Genomic DNA, 17683 nt, shown 5'->3' on the forward strand with positions numbered 1-17683 from the left:
AGTGATATTACAATATCTGTTCTATTGACATCTGACACGTCTAAAGATTATGTACGTTATCGATGCATATCTGAATCATTAGTGGAGAAGGAAAGTTTAATTTGTCGAGTAAAAATAAAACGATTAAGTTGAACGTAACATGTGAAAATGTAACATACGACATTGTGATGCTCATGAGATATCACTCTGTTAAAACTATTATACGCGTAAGTTACAACATAAGGCAAATTCCTTTTAGTGACACAAGTGTCGTTCTGTCTTTGTTATTCATTGAATGCCAAGAAGGATAGGATGATGTTTGTGTCAACTTGTGTCACTAAAAAGGAATTGGCTCATAAATAGCACGCGAACATTTGCATAACGAAATTCATGCGCGTATACCTCATTCGTGTAACCGAATACGAAGACTATGGATATTCGCAAATATTTCGCAACGTGTTTCTTGAAATATATCTTAAAATAAATACACAAAAGTCTGTTTCAAGAAGTTTAATTTTGAGGAATTCATATATAAAAGATAGTTTTAAATAAATTATAAGATAAATTTGATTGACTTTGAAGTGAAAATGAGAAAGAACAAACGAAGGGCTATTATTATATACCTTCGTTTCTTCAAGTCTTAACATCCGCGAGAATGATATTTTATGTTATAAAAAGTAATGATACACACACAGTGCGCTGTATGAAATAATAATTCAAGATCAAGTCACGGGAACCTAATTTTGTGACAAACACTTCGAAAATGATATGAATAAAGTTTGTACTTGAGGCGAACGTGACACGAATATCTTTGACAAACGAGTTATAGCTTCTCTTTTACTTGTGCTAAATATAATTTGAGAGTGATGAATTTTGAGGGCACAAGGATTTTGATACAATTAACAAATTTGTCAGTTAACAACAAGCTGCTGATACGTGTATCGATAAAGTCTAACTTCATCAATCTTGGATTACCCTTGCAGATAATGGCTGCGTTCAGCGGAGAAAACTGCTTCGCAACTGCTGTGAAATTTGTGAATCTGATCGGTGTACGCTTGTAATTTTGGCTGAAGCTAAGAGTATACACCATGTATGAATTCACGAATCTTAACAAAGATGTCGCAAAACAGATTTCTCTGCTGAACGCAGCCAATGAAAACAATCATATCTCCATTATGTTACGTTACAATATGACGCAGTTATATTGAACGTAGTTAATAAATAAAAATAAATAAAAGAAATCATTTTCTTCGCCCGTCTAAAAAGGTGTACCTTTAATTGCAAATCGGGATAAGATCTCATTGAGAAAAGTATCACCGGGTTACCGAACAGGAAGAGTAATCCAGGACGATGCGAATAATTTACAGATAAGGAAGCGAACCGACGAGCCAACAAGCGCCAACATACAAAATACCTAGAAACATATTTAATCTGGCTGTCTGTTTAGGCACATTTTGAATTCTTTGCGGATTGCGGAATTCCTTCTCTATTTTGAAGGCGGTCGGTGCAGTGATGACCACTGGCAGTGAAAACCAGATGGAATATCTGACCGCCAATACTATAAAAATTATGTACGGTGTAAACAGTAAAAAAGCATATAAAACGTGAGACGCGGTACGACCTATCAAGATAGCTAGCGTTACGATCCCGGCCTTCTTGTCGCTCTCCATGTCCCTCGTGTTATTGCTGTGCAAAATAGCCTCGGTATTTAAGGCGAGCGGTATCGCGTAATAAATTGTTCCTAATTCAACGTAACCGGTTTGCGCCATAAACGCAAATAAAACTGAGATTGGACCGAATATGACTAAGATAAGTACATCGCCCAGAGCGATATATTTAAATCCTATACCTCCTGTGTAGAGAAAGGAGGAGGACAAACCTCCGAAGTACACAAGAGCCAGATGCTCCATCTTCGCGGGAGAGATGATCGCCAGGAGGACAAATCCCAAGCAGCCTAGCGCGTACAGGGATTCCCCTAATCTAACTAAACTGTCTTTGGACAGTAACTCATCTACCAGTATTCTGTCGTCGCTTTTCCTGCTATCGACGCCCTTCACGTAGTCAAAGTAGGTGTTCACTACATTACCAGCGCCGTGTACGCAAAGTACTATGCATACAGTTAGGAGCAGCGATATCGTACTAAAACTCCCGACGTCTGATCGATACGCGAGCATCGACCCGAGAAACGTTGGCATCAGCGACGCGCTCAGCGACCACGGTCGGACTGCCAGGATGTACGACGACCAATTCATTAAAGTAGAATCCGAGGCCGACGTTGACGCCGGTGCCGCCGGTGCCGCCGGTGCCGCCGAGGATGAAGGGGAGGACGAGTGATGTACATTATTCCCCATCGAGCTGTCTTCCGTCTGCTCAGTCAGATTTTGAACGCCGTTGGACATCATGTTTCGTATACGGTACTGAAAAAAGAAAATAGCGTCGGCTACTGCTTGGGGCTGGAGTCGACGGTTCGTCGAAAAACCGTCAAAAACCGAATCAAAATAACAAACTTCTCACAAGTCCAGACACGTCGAACAAGCGTCTTAACAATATATTATAACATTTTGACAATACATCCTTTGCAAGTGTAACTTTTAAGAATTCGCCCTCAGCGCGTTAATACGAAATAAAAAGAGAAAGGTGATTACCGCTCGATACTAATCGTTCGACATACTCAAGTATCCAGTGTCATCATACTTAACGGTACCCTAATGCCACAACGCGTACGCATCGGGCCGCTCGTACGTTTCCACGCGTAACTTCCTCAAGTCGGGCGATCAAGTGTCAAGAGAGAGAGAGAGAGAGAGAGAGAGAGAGAGAGAGAGAGAGAGAGAGAGAGAGAGAGAGAGAGAGAGAGAGAGAGAGAGAGAGAAAGAGAGGAACCGAAGGGTGTGTTGCGGAGATTTCGCGAGACGACAGACGGCGGTGTACCCTCTAAAAACGGAGGGTTGTCACCTTCGACGTGCGTTCCCGAGACGCGCGCCGAGAAGGGGTCCAAAAAAAAAACCCACCTGAGATTCCTTCGGAGACACAGACACGGGCGAAGTTAGGTTAGAACCAAGACGCTGTCCGTCGCAACTCGTATAACGTTTCGTTCTTCGCGCGCGTGTTGGAGCATCATATAATCGTTCGCCGCCACGTCGGTGCTCGCACGGACGGCATTGGGACGCGAGTGCGCGATGCTTCCCGGACCCCGGACCCGGACGATCCTCCTCTTTCCTCTCTCCTTTCGTAAATGCATATATACCTGTTGGGAACACGGCGAGTCTGTTCACTCCGTTCGTCTTTAGCTGCACCATTGTCGCGGTCTCTGCACTCGAGATGGAACAGCGTTTTTTTCACGGCGAGACGGAAGAAAGGCGAAGAAAAGGAATTGAAAGTCTGAAAAATGTGGAAATTCTCTACGGCCAATCAACGTGTTTGAAAAATTAGTACGATTCATACGACAAATGAAATGATAGTTTTTGGGGTTAGGAAAGCTGTCAGACCGACGGTGAGTATAGGAATAGAATACAATTTCAAGCTTAATTTACGTTTGTTAAAACATATATATGTATGACTTTGTGCTGGCTTTTAATTCAGGGGTACATTGTTCTTCATATATTTATATTTGTATATTGTTGTACGCAATGTACCCCTACCCCTACCAGCGAAAAATTAAAAAAAATTTGTAAACATATATGTGGCCGGGTGGGGGACAAAACTCCCCACTCCGCTCCGCTGAAGATATAACCTAACCTGACTCAATCTATCGTGATGGCACATAAAAAAACTTTAATCAATGTTGCTTATTAAAAAGATGACAATTTAGCGGGGTGGTGGGCGAAGCCCGCAAGTATATAAATTTTGTTAATGACTGCACATTTCAAATTTCGCGCACTTTTACGCCACTGCGCGTGCTTTCGTGTACGCTGCCGATACGGCAGATTTCCTAACCCCAAAACTGTTATTTTTTTTTTTTTTTTAGCAATTTATAACATTTGTCATTTGTCCTACTCGACAGCGACGATTTTAACTTTTACATTCGTGTTTCACGCACCAAAATGCGCAATACTGTAAAATTTCAGCCAAATCGATGAGAAAGCTTCTCACCTTCAGATTTATTCAATTCATCGTTTTATGAGTATGAGAGAAGATGGAGAAATTGCGTTCCTCGAACAGGATAGTCGACATATCCGAGCCGATATTGGCGGAGGACAGTACGTTTACCGCAATAGCGTTGTCGTTGAGCGCGGTGTTGGAACAATTGGGCGAGAGTGCCAAACACCACGATTACCTCGTTGCCCTGCTGCTCGTTCTGTTGGCGGAATGTGGATTTGGTGTTCTGTCTGCTTCCAAAACACCGAAATGGTACTGTATACAACTTGTGGAAAAAAAATATAACATAAATATTGTTTTTAATATTAATTTACTTATTAATTTGCACGTGTTATTTACACAGGGAGAGAAATACAAGATTAGTTTATATACCCGCGAATTGGAAATCGCAAGAAACAGGCGTGTACGAGATACGTTTCACGTTGCGTAACGTTGATTGCATTAGATCGAAATTAGTCGTGATACCTTTCGGCGATAAATTGATACTCAATATAGTGTCAAATGTAGAAAAAAGAAGGGTTTACAGCATGGTTATACAGACGTTGAAGCACGTGAATCCATATACGAATAATTTGTATCTTCGGTACATGAATCTCAAGGAGATATCACTCAGGTACGAATGACAAGTATACGATTTTATTTATTGTGCGAAGCATTCTTATTATTTTTGAATCTCTACTCCGAGTCGTGAAATGTCACAAGTTATTACCCAGTCATCTTGGGATTTTTTTTTTGCTATTACTATATATTTGCCCTGTTATTGCATTGTGTACAAATATACACACCTACATACTTTGCTTATTTACTTATTTCATTACATATAGGTAATAGGAACCTTACTATAGTGTCATCCGTGTATAAATTTCTTTTTTCTCTTTAAGCTTATATACATGTATATATATCTCTTTTAATAAGTTTATACTATAAATCTTCTCTTTGCGTACTCAATTGAGTATTAAGTAATGAGTTTCTTACGAGATTAATTTTTCAGGTTTAAGGACGCGTTAGCCATACCTTTACGCGGAGATATATTATTAGCATCAAATTCAATGGGTCCTGATTTGAGGAGCCTACCGTTAGAATTACATTTGGCAATTGCACGTAAACTGTCACTAATGGATCTTATATGCTTTTCAGAATGTTTTAAGGAACTTCCTGAATGTTATTCAAGGCTTACAAGGCTATTCTATTGCCATGAATGACTATGATTTAAGACTGTTAAAGATCTTTGTATAAAATATTTATATGTAAAACATAAAAAGAGAAGCTGTGAGTAAGTTTCTACCGTGATATCTTCGTGAAGCATATTATTTTGATTCTTAATTTGGAATGTATTTTATTTTTCTCTTATTTTTTTAATTATATAGCAATGTGTTTCAGCAATTATGGAAAAAATACTATAATTTAATATTACATTTTAAAAACGCAAGGAAAGGTAAAATAAAATAAAATTCTTTATTACTTTTAAAAATCGTTACATGAATTACCGCATTAACGTCCCCTAATTATTCTTTTATTGACGAGACGACGATCCTTTGAATTGTTCGAATAAATTTTGAGATTGCAAAGTCACGGCGAGAATTACTGTTTGAGGTTATGTAATTCGGACGACCGGTTCTTTGAGGTTAAGCAAGCGAGCCAAAGGCTGCGTTCGGGGAGCGCGCTATTAGCGCTATTGCCTATTGCATCATTCTATCTTTATCGCTCGTCAAGTGCGGAACAAAGATAGAATAAGCAAATATTCTTCCCGAACGCAGCCTAGCAAACACAAGTTGCCCTTTGAGGTTATGCGGTGCCAGAAAATGATCTTTCGATTTTTAAGTACCGATCGTAAATCACGATATTGAAGAGTTTATTAAATTTTCGATTCAAGATGAACGCTGTTACGACGGAGGAAGAGAAAAAGATTGTCCACTTTTTAAAATCCCAAGGCTGCTGTTTGAGATGTTGCTTTCGTTTCGTTGGATACCGTACGTCGGAATGTTATTGCAAACCTTTCGAATTTGCGGCACAGGTAAGATTGTTTTAAAAAAACGTCGCGTGTCAATCTCAATAAATATAATAATTCGTTCCAATTTATAATATCGGCATTGGCATAATATTTAAATAAATCTGATGCAAAAACTGTATTGCAATAAATTTTTATAATATTAATTTAGATAAAAGAAAAAAAAATAAAAGTAAAAGAGTAGCTTTATTGCCAAGACAAACTTGGTCTGACAAGTATTTAATCATATTTTAATATTTATTGCAGCCGAGTTACGCTGATATAAGAGATGATACTTCTGTGGAAGAAGCACCTTGCGTCGCATGCTTAGGAGTTCTTCAAGATAAGGCACGAGAAAACATTGTTTCAAAAGTAAAGTGTTGACAATACGTATATCTCTATATACGGTCTATTTAGTCGGATATTTCTGACGTTTTGATACCTTCAATTGTATGCAGATAGCGGAGAAAGTAAAGGAGAAAGATTATGATTGTACGACCTTCACTTGCGCATTGACCGTTCCCGTATCGGTGAAGCTCAGAGAACACGTACTGTACGCTTACATGTCCAAGGAGACAGATATTCACGAATCTGTCTTGAGCACTCTTCGAACAAGGTTACAGAGTGTCAAAGATATTTGGAAATCGTTTATGATTCCCCAACTCGAACAGGCTATGGGAAAACGTGCCGATCTGTCGACACCGTCGCCCTTTCTCATCGAGATTTTCCTGACCTACGCCGATGACGAAGTAATATTTGAAAAGTTGTAAGCATTTTTTCAAGAATTCGTATAATTTAAAACGAAACTGTGATACTAACAACTATGTTACGCCGACATAGGAGATATTTTGTAGATAAAAGAAAATTACTTTTTATAAACGCATTTCGAGATCTTTTTCCGTTTCCACTTGCAGAATGAAACCTAAGGGAGGCAGCGATAGCCAGAAAAAGAGAAAACGCAATGACAACAAATTTAGTAGGAAGAACGTTGATACTTTGCTGACTGAGATGACGGATAAGCAACTTGTGCGACACTTTACGATCTCGGAAATTGCACCAAAAACGTTCGTTTGTGTTGACGATATCTTATGTTCTCACAGCAGTGTCTTCGTAGGAGGTAACGTCTTGAATAATACCAAAATAACGCGCCACGAGATTTCTTATAAAATTTCAGAATTTCAGGACGTTACAATAAACTCTCCAGGAAGCTTAGTCAGACACCGTGGTTCATAAACGGCGAGAAGAAGGTGGAAACCTCGGTGCAAGATCTGCTCGGCAATCCCATCGCAGAAATTGTGAAGGCAGAATGTACGTTTTAACTGTGTTTGTTCATGTTATTATAGCATATATATATATATATATATATATATATATATTTTTTTTTACAACAAAGCTATAAAACGTTTATGTTCGCGTAGCGATAAAATTTTTATCGTCAGGAAGAGAAGACGTCGACGTCAGGAACATATACAATGGCCGACCATTCGCTGTTGAGTTACTGAATCCTCGCATGACGAACATCACTAGCGAGCTTTTGACACGTCTAACCGATAGCATAAATCAGTCGACTAAGCAGGTTCAAATAACATCGAGCTTAAAAGTTCTTTCAAGGTACGTTTTCAAAATTTAATTAAAGTAATGAGATTAGAATACAATGTAGTATAAAGTTAAGTAATCAATGATAAGCATAATCGTTGACGGATAAGTAATTCGAATTAAAAAAATTCAATTTAATAAGAAAATTATATTGAATATATACGCGCTCCTAGGTTCGACTTAAAGAAGCTTAAGGAAGGTGAGAACGTTAAAACAAAGTTTTATCGAGCGCTGTGCATCTGTCGAGGCGCGAATGGCGATTTACCGCAGTTGGAGCATCTGAATAAGCTGAAAAACGTTAGAATTATTCAGAGGACACCGGTGAGAGTGTTGCATAGGCGGCCATTGAGTCCGCGAACGCGTATCATTTGCGAAATGCGCGCGCGTTGGGCGAAACCACACGAGCTGAAGGAGTTGCATACCGCTGCCGAGAGTACCGATGCGTTTTTCGTTCTCGACGTCAAGACGCAAGCGGGTACATACGTGAAAGAATTCGTGCACGGAGATTTCGGTAGGACCAAGCCGAGCCTGGGCGATTTTCTTAACGCCGAAGTGGACATTGTCGCATTGGACGTCACGGGTATCAACTTAAAGTGGCCGTAACGCGAGTTTAGGTCGACGTTGCATCTAACTTATAAAAAAAGGCACTACAAAATAAAAGTATCGAACATGAAACATGCGTTGTCGAGTCGATAAAGAACAATATCATTCTTAAGTTTAAGCTTTTCGTTTAGGTGAATTTTTGTGTTCCACGATCCAGGGATGTCTCTTAACTGCAGCCAAGGAAATTCGCTCCGAACTTTGTTTCTTGATCAACTGCGAGAATAAATTTACGAATTAAAAATCTTTTATTACGCGTATTCTAATACAGAGATGTAAAGCACATAAGTACCTTGGATATAAGGTCTTTGGCTGGAGGTTTGATCTGTTCCGGCCACTGTATACTTATAGTCTTTATCTTCGCGTACGTTTCTTGCGTGGAACCGCTTAAAAAAGGTGGCTGCCCCGTGAGGAATTCGTAACAGAGAATTCCTAAGCACCAATGGTCAACGTAGAAATCATAAGCTTGGCCCATTATCATCTCCGGTGGCAAATAATCCAATGTTCCGCACAACGTGTCTCGTCTGAAAGAATAGATTTCAATCTAATCATTTCGATGCGAAATTAAATTGTTAAATAATCTCGTTGAAATTCATAATAATGTTGCATAAAATAACTAGCTGTTAAAAATGAAAAATGGTTTTGGGCTTACTTCGAGGACGGCGCATGTACGGACCACCCAAAGTCTGCGAGCTTTATATCTCCGTTATACGTAAGTAACAAATTCTCAGGTTTTATGTCTCTGTGAATCACATTGTTCCTGTGACAATACTCCAAAGCGTCGGCCACTTGGTAAGTATATTTGGCAGACCTGAAACGTTTGAATAGTTGTTAAACATATAACATTAAAACAACAGTGGGCGTAGGATTACAAATGTGTACAAGTGCTCGCTGAATCTCTCGTTTGGCTGACGTTTTAATTCCTTGTACAATTCACCTCTCGCAGCAAATTCCAATACCAGATAGATCCTCTTGTTATCATAGAAATACGTTAACAGCTGAAGAATATGCGGATGTCTAGAAATAATGTGTGAGTAAGAGGATATTTATGTGAGTAAAATATTGAATGTTTTTCGGGAACATGGAGTTTGCGTACCTCAAATGCGACTGTATTTCAATTTCTCGCATTACTTGCTTCTCCACGCGTCCCTTTACCAATTCAACTTTGTACAACGTCTTCAAGGCAACCATATACCGAGTAGTCTTCTCCCTGGCTAGATACACACGACCGAATTTTCCTCTTCCTAACGGTGAGCCGATTTCAAAATCTTCCAAGCTCCATTGATAACTATTTAATACATAGCACAAACTGTATAAACATTTGGAAGCACACTTCCCTGACGGAGTCAAGTTTTTAATGTCTCATTCTAGATAGTTCAATAAATAAATTTAAAATAACACAACTGATATTGACAGTATACACATTTAATATATAGATATTTAATACTTAAAAATCCTATCCTATGTTGACTATTTATTAATAACTTTATATAATCTCATATAATATTAAATGCAACTATGTTTGTGTACCTCCTGCTCCTGTTGTTAACATGCTCCAGCATCTTACTCGTCGTGCTTTTAATAGCTTCTTTATATTCAGCATGCATGGTCGACGGCAAGAATTTAAGTATATAGTCCATTAGGGGCAATATATCGTACGATATCTATGTTACTGAAAAAATATACAATACGTAAATAAACTGCCAATTTATTTCTATTAAATCAACATTAACAGATCCATTATTGCGATAGAAAAGATTATTGGAGTCTTTTCACAACGGATGTTTTCTCTTGCTGAATTGACTGCACTAGATCGGAGTTTATCTCTTTTACTCCACATTGGAAAGAAAAACGATAAACTCTGAACTATAGTGCAGCCAGTTCAACAATAGAAAACAGATCCAAGCATTTGTCAGCATTTACTATCGTCCAGAGTTGTCTAACAAGAGGGTTTTCAACAACATTATTATTCACTCACATTAAATTTAAACATGCAAATGTTGATGCACAGCCTTGAGATGCAATAAGCGCGTTGAAAAACACCGAAAAAAGCTCATTCAACTTGTCACGAGTGAATTCCAGTAACGCGTTTCGCAAAACAGCCGGTAACTGACGCGACACGCGACACGCGTTTCCCTCGCATTTGAATTCACAAGGTTTCGGCAGGGGAACTACGGTGACCCCTCGCGGAGCAGCCGCGAACTATGTATTTGTAATATCTAATTGTAATTTTTTTTATTCACGCCCCGAAATACGCACAGAAACGCAATCGCGATATGTAATGAATAATAACATCTGCGAATTTAGGAAGCAATTTTCGAAAAAATGAACTTAATTGAAAAAAGACTTTGCTAATTTAATAATAATTAGGCCCGGTTCACCAACGTGAAAAAGTTTATTTCAGCTTCCGGAACTGCGTCCCAAAACTCATCGAAAAGAGATATGAATATTACAATTTTCCCGCGCATAATTTTATTCCGCGGATGTACATACCATTAGAATACAGAGCTCTTTTGTTATGTATGGACTTTGTAAAATGATGATTATCGATAAGATAATCTAGTAAAATATTTCCTCGCTACTACTTTGCTAAAAGATTGTTATAAAAAAAGAACAAATATATCAATTTAAATTCTTCTAATAACAAAAATTCGCACAAAATAAATTGGATTACATTTATTTATTTGAAAATTATCGCTATTATGTGCCTAAAATGATACATGTAATCGTTTCAGCATATACTGAAATTAAAATCGACTGTTTTAATATCCTCAGAATATCGTAGAAATTTGATGTTTCCTTTGCAATAGCATACTTCTTCTCCTACATATGTGGCGGTAATTATTAGGCGTATTATTTTCTAACAAAGTTCTATGTAGATTTTTAAATGTATTGTTACGTTGGGCAAAATTTAATCGCTATGTATACTTCATTTCTTAGTAGAATGTACTAAATACTATCAACTGGTTATACATTCGAGTGTTACAAGTAAAATTCAACTTATCATTCGTATATATAACAAGTACAAATATAAACAAGAAGATATATACAAGCAAATAAATTAATCGTTTCGTATAAAAGAAGAAGAAAAACGCAGGATTTTATCTCGTCGCAATTACAACTGTAATTAGAAATTATACTCCGTTTGCGCGCGCTATATATCGCCTCATAGGAATTGGCAAAAACAAAAATTAACAATATAGTCCAACATACAGACGTATATAAAATACAAGTAATAACAAGAGAGATAAACATTTCATAACATACGGTGAAATATATAAAACATATATATATATATATATATACGCGACGTAATCCTGTCTAATATAAATTTCAATATAAATTATATAGAATATATTCCTATCTAATAATAAGTTTCTCAATCTGTTAACGCACGTAACAATCACTGTAAACTAAATATATCATCACGTTTGCGCAAAATAAATCATGGTATTTTAGTTCTCTGGTTTTACATCGACTTGTGTCATTCCAACAGACTATAAAACGTGCCTGCACGGTGCCTTCCTAAAGATACGTATGAAAGATACGACATTATTAACTGTACGGGGAATAAAATGAGATATCGATGCATACTCATCGATCTTTGTTACTTATAGACAAGGTAGATTATTGCGTTGATAGCGCGAGTAACATTGCGAAAAACATCGCCTTTTATCACGCAGGTTCTCATATCAGACGAGATTATCCGAATGTATCCGTCTGGCTTCCATCTCGTTTCTTCCGGAAAACAATGTGCACTATGGGTGTAGAATTTGAAATTTTTATTATACGTGTGTCCTCATTTTTTTCTCTTTTTTTTCCATATAAGTATACATATGCTTACGATAGGTGCATGTTCCGTTTAATCGCGTGCATGCAGATAGTCCTTTCTATTCCTAGTTAACAGCGGAATTGTATTACGTTACTGAAATATCGTATCAATATATATATGTATATTATTTATATTACGATGCTCTTATATAAAATGCGAAGATTCTTAATGCGACCGTTGTTAAATCAATTTCGAGCGTTCGCTAAATTATAGATCTACGCTTGGGTATGGTGTGTGTGTCCCCTCGCAGTTATGACAATATAATATATTCCAGACTTTTTGCAACATTAACATTAATGTTCTACATTTCTTGTAAGTATCGAAGGTGAAGTAAGGTGATAACGTTTGCGATAACGTTAAAATTATCGCTTGCGCCAATTATAAATTGATACGAGTCATAAGAACGAATGCGCGGTAGCAACAAATAACGTGAAAAAAACGTAAGAGAAGTCTGCATGCTCAAATTTCACAAACGCAATCGTTATGGTATTCCAATTGTAAATGCACTTCGCGATCGTGTTCCCTATCCGCTTGTCTCTCTTTTTTTTTGTTGTTTCCGTAGGAGTACGCTTATCCGTAGGCGATAAGTACTAATTAGATTAGATATAGCACTACATTATTGCAGAAAACATTGTGTAACGGGTATATCGACGTGTAATCTTTAGCTCGATATTAGAAAGGAATAAGTATCGTGTTACGCTGATAGTAATCGCTCGGCTTAAAGCTGTAACCTATACAAACAAGTAGCAACCGTATTTTCAAATCAAACGAACGCAAGAAACAGAAAGGACCAAGGGGAGAAAAGTGGAGAAGGAAGAAGAAAAAAAGAGATAATTATGAACTGTACCAATTAGACGTACACTACATTCGTCATACCTTAATAAATTTAGCAGTGCAAGAGTGACAAATGATGACGGTCATACTTGATCGTCATAATTCCTTCGCCGTAAAATATCGGGGAAAAAAAGGAAAGAACAGAAGAGTGAAATCGTATTAACAGTCGTATTTTAAAGAAACAAAGGAAAGTTATTCTTTCAATAAATATAAATTATATACATCGAAATAACGTACAATACTTGCTCCTTGCTTTATTAAACGGGAGAACATAATTAAGAAGCGTTTGTTGTTAAATTATCCTGAGGTAGAAAAGAACAAGAAATTTGTCGATTCAGTATTGTTTGTAGTCTATTATTTAGACTTTTAAAGCCCAAAGTCTATAATAATCTTGGTTAATTTGTAGTAAGAATATCGATTTTTTTTTGAAAAGAAGAGATTTACAAAGTACACAAAGTAAGAGAAATAAAGACCGTAGGCTCTATTACTTTACAACAACAACAAGAAACCAACGACGTTCTCGGTGTAATACTCGCCAATATCTGACGCAGTAAGGCTGTGTATTTAATTAATAAAAAATAATCATGAGGATTATACGACGTTCGAAATAATCGTCTCTCACATTCTTGCATACCGTGATTCTCCATGTGACTTCATGGATACGCTAACGATTTAAAAAGATGTAGTAAATAAGGTAAATAAGAAAAATTGCACGAGGAAGTAATGATAATACGGGCCAATTACATCTAAATATAAAAATGAAACTACTTTATAGTTTCTACTGAAAATAGAGCGTGACTCAATAACGAATACGCATGGTCTGGGAATATCGTTGCCAGAAAATAACGCAAGTAGGGCGCAACTGATCAGCGTAGATCCGGATTATCATTAATTTGCTTTTTTATACGTAACAATACTGTCGTGTACCACTGATCCAATCTTGAAATTGAATCGTATTCCTTCACCGCTTCTGTGTAACCTTCTAGATTCTGTTCCTCCAAATGCTCTATCAACGTCTACAGATGTAGAATATTCAACAAGTTATCAAATAGTATATATATATATATGTATGTAAAAAAAAAAAAAAGAGATGATCGGACAAAGTGTTAACTTAACGTGAACACGTACCTTTACCAGTTTGTATTCTCTAGAATCTTGAAAAGCGGGATACTGCTCCTGATAACGCTCGATCGCGTGCTGGGCGTTTAACGAGTCCACGCACAAGTGGCACAACGCAGCGCGGAAGAAGTAATCCTTGGCGCTGTATTTTAGTAAAGAACTTTCTAATGCCGTGGAAGCGACCTGCAATACGAAACGACAAGATTCAAACATCCGCATTCGAATTAATCAATGGAATTATCGATGTTTACAACGCGCTGTCGCGCACGTATACGAGAGATGCCTTCGATTTTTTACCTGCTCGTAGATCCGAATGGCTTTATCGTAATTCTCAAGTTGCGCGGCGTACTGCGCGACTTTCAGGAGACACTTGTTCGCGGAGGAGTTACTTTCCTCGCCGCGGAAATAGTCCGCGGCCTGCTCGTAGTGGTGCACCGCGCGCTCCAGGTCGACCGCCTCGCTTTCGTAGATCTCGGCTATACTTTGATGATGCTTGGCTGCCATCGTAAAACGACCCATGTCGGTATAAATCTCGATGGCTTTCAACAGGCAGCTGATCGCCTCTGTAAGAACGAAGAAGTAAGGATACGTTACATTAATTTCGGATACCTTAATCACCAGATTCTCCACGATTCGATCAAACTTATTCTCATAAGTTACCATTTGTATCGGACTTCTTGAAGCAATTGGCAGCGTCTACGTAATTACTAGCCGCGTCGTGACGACTACCCGCCTTCGCGTGCAACTCCCCCGCGTCATAAAACGCCTTCCCCGCCGAACTCCACTTCTTTGCCATCTTGAACATGTTCGCCGCCCGTTGGTAACATTCCACCGCTTCCTCGACCTTCGACGAGCTCCTGCAAAATTGAACATTGCCTCGCGTTACGATGCAAGGTAACGACGACACCGACGCGGTGGACTTTGGTATCCTTCGATGACACACAATGAGTGCTTTTTTCCATTTACTACTGACACAAGTCGACGCAAACGTCAGCTTATCTTTCTTGGCATTTAATGAGCGACAAAGACGAAACGAGACTTGCGTCGACTTGCGCGTCAGCAAATGGAAAGCACCCAATATCGGTCGAAACGAGACTCTACGACGAAGGGATCGAGAGGATCGCGATTTCCAGAGAAACAGCACGAACGGACGGACGGTTTTGCAGATCTTACGGACAGCAATACCGTTCACAGATGTCACGTATCGACACATGTCCGTGGCGTACGCACGTACGGGGGGCTGTAGCGCGACGTCGGAACACGACGTAAAAACGGAGTCGCAATAACGCGTCACCGAGAACGTCGCGCGGTTCGCGATACCCGCGATCGAAGATCGAACGACGCGGGATGATAGCGCAGGGGCGGGAGGGGGGAGGGAGAATAGCGAAGGTACACGCGCTCGCGGATCGGGCGAGTTCAAGTGGCAAATCGATCGTCTCACCCGAACAGGGTGCCGAAGAAGCCCTTCGACGACGACAGCTTCCTCTCGGCCTCCGCCACCAGGTGCAACGCCTTCTGCTCGCTGTCGGCCATCTCGGCGGACGTCGGTCCGATTGTTTTCTATCCTTTCCGCCCGTACGCGAAGCCCTCTCAGACCTGATTCATCGACCGCACAAACTGCAAGTCAATAGATTTTCACTTGATCTCGCCGACGCGTATACCCGTACCCCCTCGACCTCGCGACGTCACTAGGCCTAGGCTCCAGGACTGTCCCAAGAGTCGTCGCGGAGGCGGCACAAACGACGAGAGTCCGCGAGAGGGTGTCCGTCATTGCCGTCAGGGATGCCAATCCTTTCAATCCTGACTTTAAAGAGGGGGGCACACACACTTTTCCGACCAATCGCGTTGATCGATTCGGCACTTTTGGCAGTCGGCAACCGTAGAAGTAAGAATTGAGCAACGCGATTGGTCGAAACCTTACTACGTTCTACGAAAAGTGTGTGCGCCCCGGTGACATTTGAAAACCGGCAACATCGTCGACATCAACATCTCGATCCTCTCGTTCGACCCGAGTGACACACCGGACGATCTTTCCCGTCGAGGGAATGGAATTTCGCTTTATTCCTTCGAGCGCGATACATCACGTACGTACCTACAAGCGTGTATCTTTCGCGTCACGCGGGTGACAAAAGTTCGCGGAAATCCGGGCTTGACGACCGAACGTCTTTGTCGTCTTGACCTCGAAATAACCGGCCGGGCGCCGGCAGAATCGTGTAAAGCCCCTCGCACAATGCCAGGCAACGGGGAATAGAAATCAGAAATCACGTATATAAATGCAGAATTAAAGCCCCTTGCACGATAGGCGATAGCGATAGCGATACCTTTGTCGGCAACTTTGTCGCTGTCGTTATCGCTATCGCTATCGGCTATCGCCTATTGTGCAAGGGGCTTAACATATGCGTTGATGCGTCACGGAAGTTTATAACAGTGTCAAGTGCGTTGACAGACGATAGGACAGTTCGTTGCCACTCCTTCGAGTTCCCGCGTGATGTTCGACGAGGAGGACAACAACGGTTTGGTGCTCTGCGACAAGTACCTACCGGTCGAGATGCTGATAGAGATCTTCTACTACATCGCCGACTGCAAGGCCGACCTGTTGAGGTGCCTGTTGGTATGCAGACGATGGAAGATGCTGATGAACCACATCTGGCACAAGAAGACCGAGCGGACGCTGGGCAAACCGTTCCCGTGGAACGACGAGATGCCCTGGACAGTGTACTATCTCGCACGCACGAAGAAGCCGTACGACAGGAACCTGGTGAAGAATCATTCCGGCGCGATGTATAAGAAGCACTGGGATATTCCGGAGTGGTGGTTGCTTGACAGTGACAGTGAACGCAATTGGACGGTCGAAGAACCACCTGTCGGCATGCCGGAACTGCCGCAAACCGAACCGCTGTTCAAAGACAGACAGATCTGTTTCGCAATACCTTATGCGCAATGCTATAAAGTACAAACTATAGTTCTGACGGATGAAGGGATCCATCCATATATTCTGGACACTTATCAACCACCTATAGAAGTATTGCCATGCTTTATGCGATGAAAATTATATATAGGAATTAAATATAACCGTGGATTATATAGTGTCGTGTATGTTATAGGTAAGCGAATGGTACGGCTGCCGATGGGACTGTCCATCGAGCTATCATTTGAGAGTTAAATTATTTCATAATGACGATACAATGATAGATGAATTTCTATTTAGAGATTTCCTTCTAGGACGGAAACAGAATCGATGGCTGAAGGTGGGTATCCATAAAATTAGTTCACGGTTTTACTTAAATACGGGATACTATCCCCAATTTATATTTTCATGTATGCTTTGTTGTGCACAGATTGAGCACGTATTTAAGAATTACGGACCTGGTCTTAGACGGATTACCTTCGAGCACAGTAGTGGAATGGAATTCTATCGGCCGAGACACGATTTGAAGGGCATTAAAGTGGCTGGGGCATGTGTTTGTGTGAGAAATCCCCAAGAAAAAAATTAAAAATGAAAATTTTTACGTAATAAAGTCAGTTGATTACAACGAAACGAAGAGCATACAAAATGTTACATGTATAAAGTTTTATATAAATAATGTAATAAGAGTTTAATATCGTGTTATTTAATAAAAACTAATTCTGTAAAATTAATT

The 17683-nt window shown here is 39.7% G+C and overlaps 6 protein-coding genes across 14 annotated transcripts; 3 read left to right on the forward strand and 3 right to left on the reverse strand.

The window, feature by feature from the left end:
* Positions 1 to 474: 474 nt before the first annotated feature.
* Positions 475 to 3364, reverse strand: Heix (UbiA prenyltransferase domain-containing heix). Of its 2 annotated transcripts, none has more exons than XM_077401460.1 (2): positions 3224 to 3364; positions 475 to 2396 (listed from the first exon to the last, which is right to left on the reverse strand). In XM_077401460.1, exon 2 carries the CDS (start codon positions 2379 to 2381, stop codon positions 1341 to 1343), a length of 1041 nt encoding a protein of 346 aa, XP_077257586.1. In that variant the 5' UTR covers positions 2382 to 2396; positions 3224 to 3364; the 3' UTR covers positions 475 to 1340. The 2 variants fall into 2 exon arrangements, with proteins under 2 accessions (XP_077257586.1, XP_077257579.1); XM_077401453.1 differs by lacking the exon at positions 3224 to 3364 and adding an exon at positions 2988 to 3124.
* Positions 3268 to 5276, forward strand: LOC143895055 (uncharacterized). Of its 3 annotated transcripts, none has more exons than XM_077401862.1 (4): positions 3268 to 3407; positions 4044 to 4326; positions 4418 to 4687; positions 5066 to 5276. In XM_077401862.1, exons 2-4 carry the CDS (start codon positions 4112 to 4114, stop codon positions 5274 to 5276), a joined length of 696 nt encoding a protein of 231 aa, XP_077257988.1. In that variant the 5' UTR covers positions 3268 to 3407; positions 4044 to 4111. The 3 variants fall into 3 exon arrangements, with proteins under 3 accessions (XP_077257988.1, XP_077257971.1, XP_077257980.1); XM_077401845.1 differs by having other exon boundaries at positions 3328 to 3469; XM_077401854.1 differs by lacking the exon at positions 3268 to 3407 and adding an exon at positions 3681 to 3811.
* On the forward strand, positions 5277 to 8332 carry Pus10 (Pseudouridine synthase 10). Of its 3 annotated transcripts, XM_077400614.1 has the most exons (9): positions 5277 to 5347; positions 5455 to 5509; positions 5948 to 6088; positions 6329 to 6433; positions 6520 to 6827; positions 6976 to 7178; positions 7244 to 7369; positions 7480 to 7672; positions 7831 to 8332. In XM_077400614.1, the coding sequence occupies exons 3-9, from the start codon at positions 5948 to 5950 to the stop codon at positions 8258 to 8260; spliced, it is 1506 nt and encodes a 501-aa protein (XP_077256740.1). In that variant the 5' UTR covers positions 5277 to 5347; positions 5455 to 5509; the 3' UTR covers positions 8261 to 8332. The 3 variants fall into 3 exon arrangements, with proteins under 3 accessions (XP_077256740.1, XP_077256750.1, XP_077256760.1); XM_077400624.1 differs by lacking the exons at positions 5277 to 5347; positions 5455 to 5509 and adding an exon at positions 5714 to 5858; XM_077400634.1 differs by lacking the exons at positions 5277 to 5347; positions 5455 to 5509 and having other exon boundaries at positions 5722 to 6088; positions 6329 to 6409.
* On the reverse strand, positions 8118 to 10778 carry Aurb (aurora kinase B). Its single transcript, XM_077401603.1, has 7 exons — positions 10236 to 10778; positions 9788 to 9929; positions 9354 to 9545; positions 9140 to 9274; positions 8910 to 9068; positions 8550 to 8781; positions 8118 to 8473 (listed from the first exon to the last, which is right to left on the reverse strand). The coding sequence occupies exons 2-7, from the start codon at positions 9895 to 9897 to the stop codon at positions 8375 to 8377; spliced, it is 927 nt and encodes a 308-aa protein (XP_077257729.1). The 5' UTR covers positions 9898 to 9929; positions 10236 to 10778; the 3' UTR covers positions 8118 to 8374.
* Positions 10779 to 10918: 140 nt separating this feature from the next.
* Alphasnap (Alpha-soluble NSF attachment protein) lies at positions 10919 to 15791 on the reverse strand. Its single transcript, XM_077401727.1, has 5 exons — positions 15484 to 15791; positions 14703 to 14899; positions 14340 to 14605; positions 14052 to 14225; positions 10919 to 13939 (listed from the first exon to the last, which is right to left on the reverse strand). The coding sequence occupies exons 1-5, from the start codon at positions 15573 to 15575 to the stop codon at positions 13790 to 13792; spliced, it is 879 nt and encodes a 292-aa protein (XP_077257853.1). The 5' UTR covers positions 15576 to 15791; the 3' UTR covers positions 10919 to 13789.
* Positions 15792 to 15972: 181 nt separating this feature from the next.
* On the forward strand, positions 15973 to 17677 carry LOC143894924 (F-box only protein 44-like). Of its 4 annotated transcripts, none has more exons than XM_077401604.1 (4): positions 15973 to 16126; positions 16489 to 17064; positions 17147 to 17290; positions 17381 to 17677. In XM_077401604.1, exons 1-4 carry the CDS (start codon positions 16088 to 16090, stop codon positions 17534 to 17536), a joined length of 915 nt encoding a protein of 304 aa, XP_077257730.1. In that variant the 5' UTR covers positions 15973 to 16087; the 3' UTR covers positions 17537 to 17677. The 4 variants fall into 4 exon arrangements, with proteins under 4 accessions (XP_077257730.1, XP_077257736.1, XP_077257739.1 ...); XM_077401610.1 differs by having other exon boundaries at positions 15986 to 16126; positions 16461 to 17064; XM_077401613.1 differs by having other exon boundaries at positions 15986 to 16126; positions 16471 to 17064.
* Positions 17678 to 17683: the final 6 nt, after the last annotated feature.

This window comes from Temnothorax americanus, unplaced genomic scaffold, assembly GCF_048541705.1.
Source record: "Temnothorax americanus isolate GAGA-0224 unplaced genomic scaffold, ASM4854170v1 Scaffold1, whole genome shotgun sequence".
Classification (NCBI taxonomy): Eukaryota; Metazoa; Arthropoda; class Insecta; order Hymenoptera; family Formicidae; genus Temnothorax; species Temnothorax americanus.

Coding starts and splice junctions, on each gene's coding strand:
- LOC143895055 (XM_077401862.1), top strand. CDS start 4,112: ATGGAGAAATTGCGTTCCTCGAACAGGATAGTCGACATATCCGAGCCG. Junction 4,327..4,417: donor GCTTCCAAAACACCGAAATG/GTACTGTATACA, acceptor TTATTTACACAG/GGAGAGAAATACAAGATTAG. Junction 4,688..5,065: donor CTCAAGGAGATATCACTCAG/GTACGAATGACA, acceptor TTAATTTTTCAG/GTTTAAGGACGCGTTAGCCA.
- Heix (XM_077401460.1), bottom strand. CDS start 2,381: ATGATGTCCAACGGCGTTCAAAATCTGACTGAGCAGACGGAAGACAGC.
- Alphasnap (XM_077401727.1), bottom strand. CDS start 15,575: ATGGCCGACAGCGAGCAGAAGGCGTTGCACCTGGTGGCGGAGGCCGAG. Junction 14,900..15,483: donor TTCTTCGGCACCCTGTTCGG/GTGAGACGATCG, acceptor TCAATTTTGCAG/GAGCTCGTCGAAGGTCGAGG. Junction 14,606..14,702: donor CAAGAAGTCCGATACAAATG/GTAACTTATGAG, acceptor TCGTTCTTACAG/AGGCGATCAGCTGCCTGTTG.
- LOC143894924 (XM_077401604.1), top strand. CDS start 16,088: ATGGAATTTCGCTTTATTCCTTCGAGCGCGATACATCAC. Junction 16,127..16,488: donor CTTCGAGCGCGATACATCAC/GTACGTACCTAC, acceptor GTGCGTTGACAG/ACGATAGGACAGTTCGTTGC. Junction 17,065..17,146: donor CTTATCAACCACCTATAGAA/GTATTGCCATGC, acceptor TGTATGTTATAG/GTAAGCGAATGGTACGGCTG.
- Pus10 (XM_077400614.1), top strand. CDS start 5,948: ATGAACGCTGTTACGACGGAGGAAGAGAAAAAGATTGTCCACTTTTTA. Junction 7,179..7,243: donor CAGCAGTGTCTTCGTAGGAG/GTAACGTCTTGA, acceptor TCAGAATTTCAG/GACGTTACAATAAACTCTCC. Junction 7,673..7,830: donor AGCTTAAAAGTTCTTTCAAG/GTACGTTTTCAA, acceptor ACGCGCTCCTAG/GTTCGACTTAAAGAAGCTTA.
- Aurb (XM_077401603.1), bottom strand. CDS start 9,897: ATGGACTATATACTTAAATTCTTGCCGTCGACCATGCATGCTGAATAT. Junction 9,546..9,787: donor GTTAACAACAGGAGCAGGAG/GTACACAAACAT, acceptor TGTATTAAATAG/TTATCAATGGAGCTTGGAAG. Junction 8,474..8,549: donor CCAAAGACCTTATATCCAAG/GTACTTATGTGC, acceptor TTATTCTCGCAG/TTGATCAAGAAACAAAGTTC.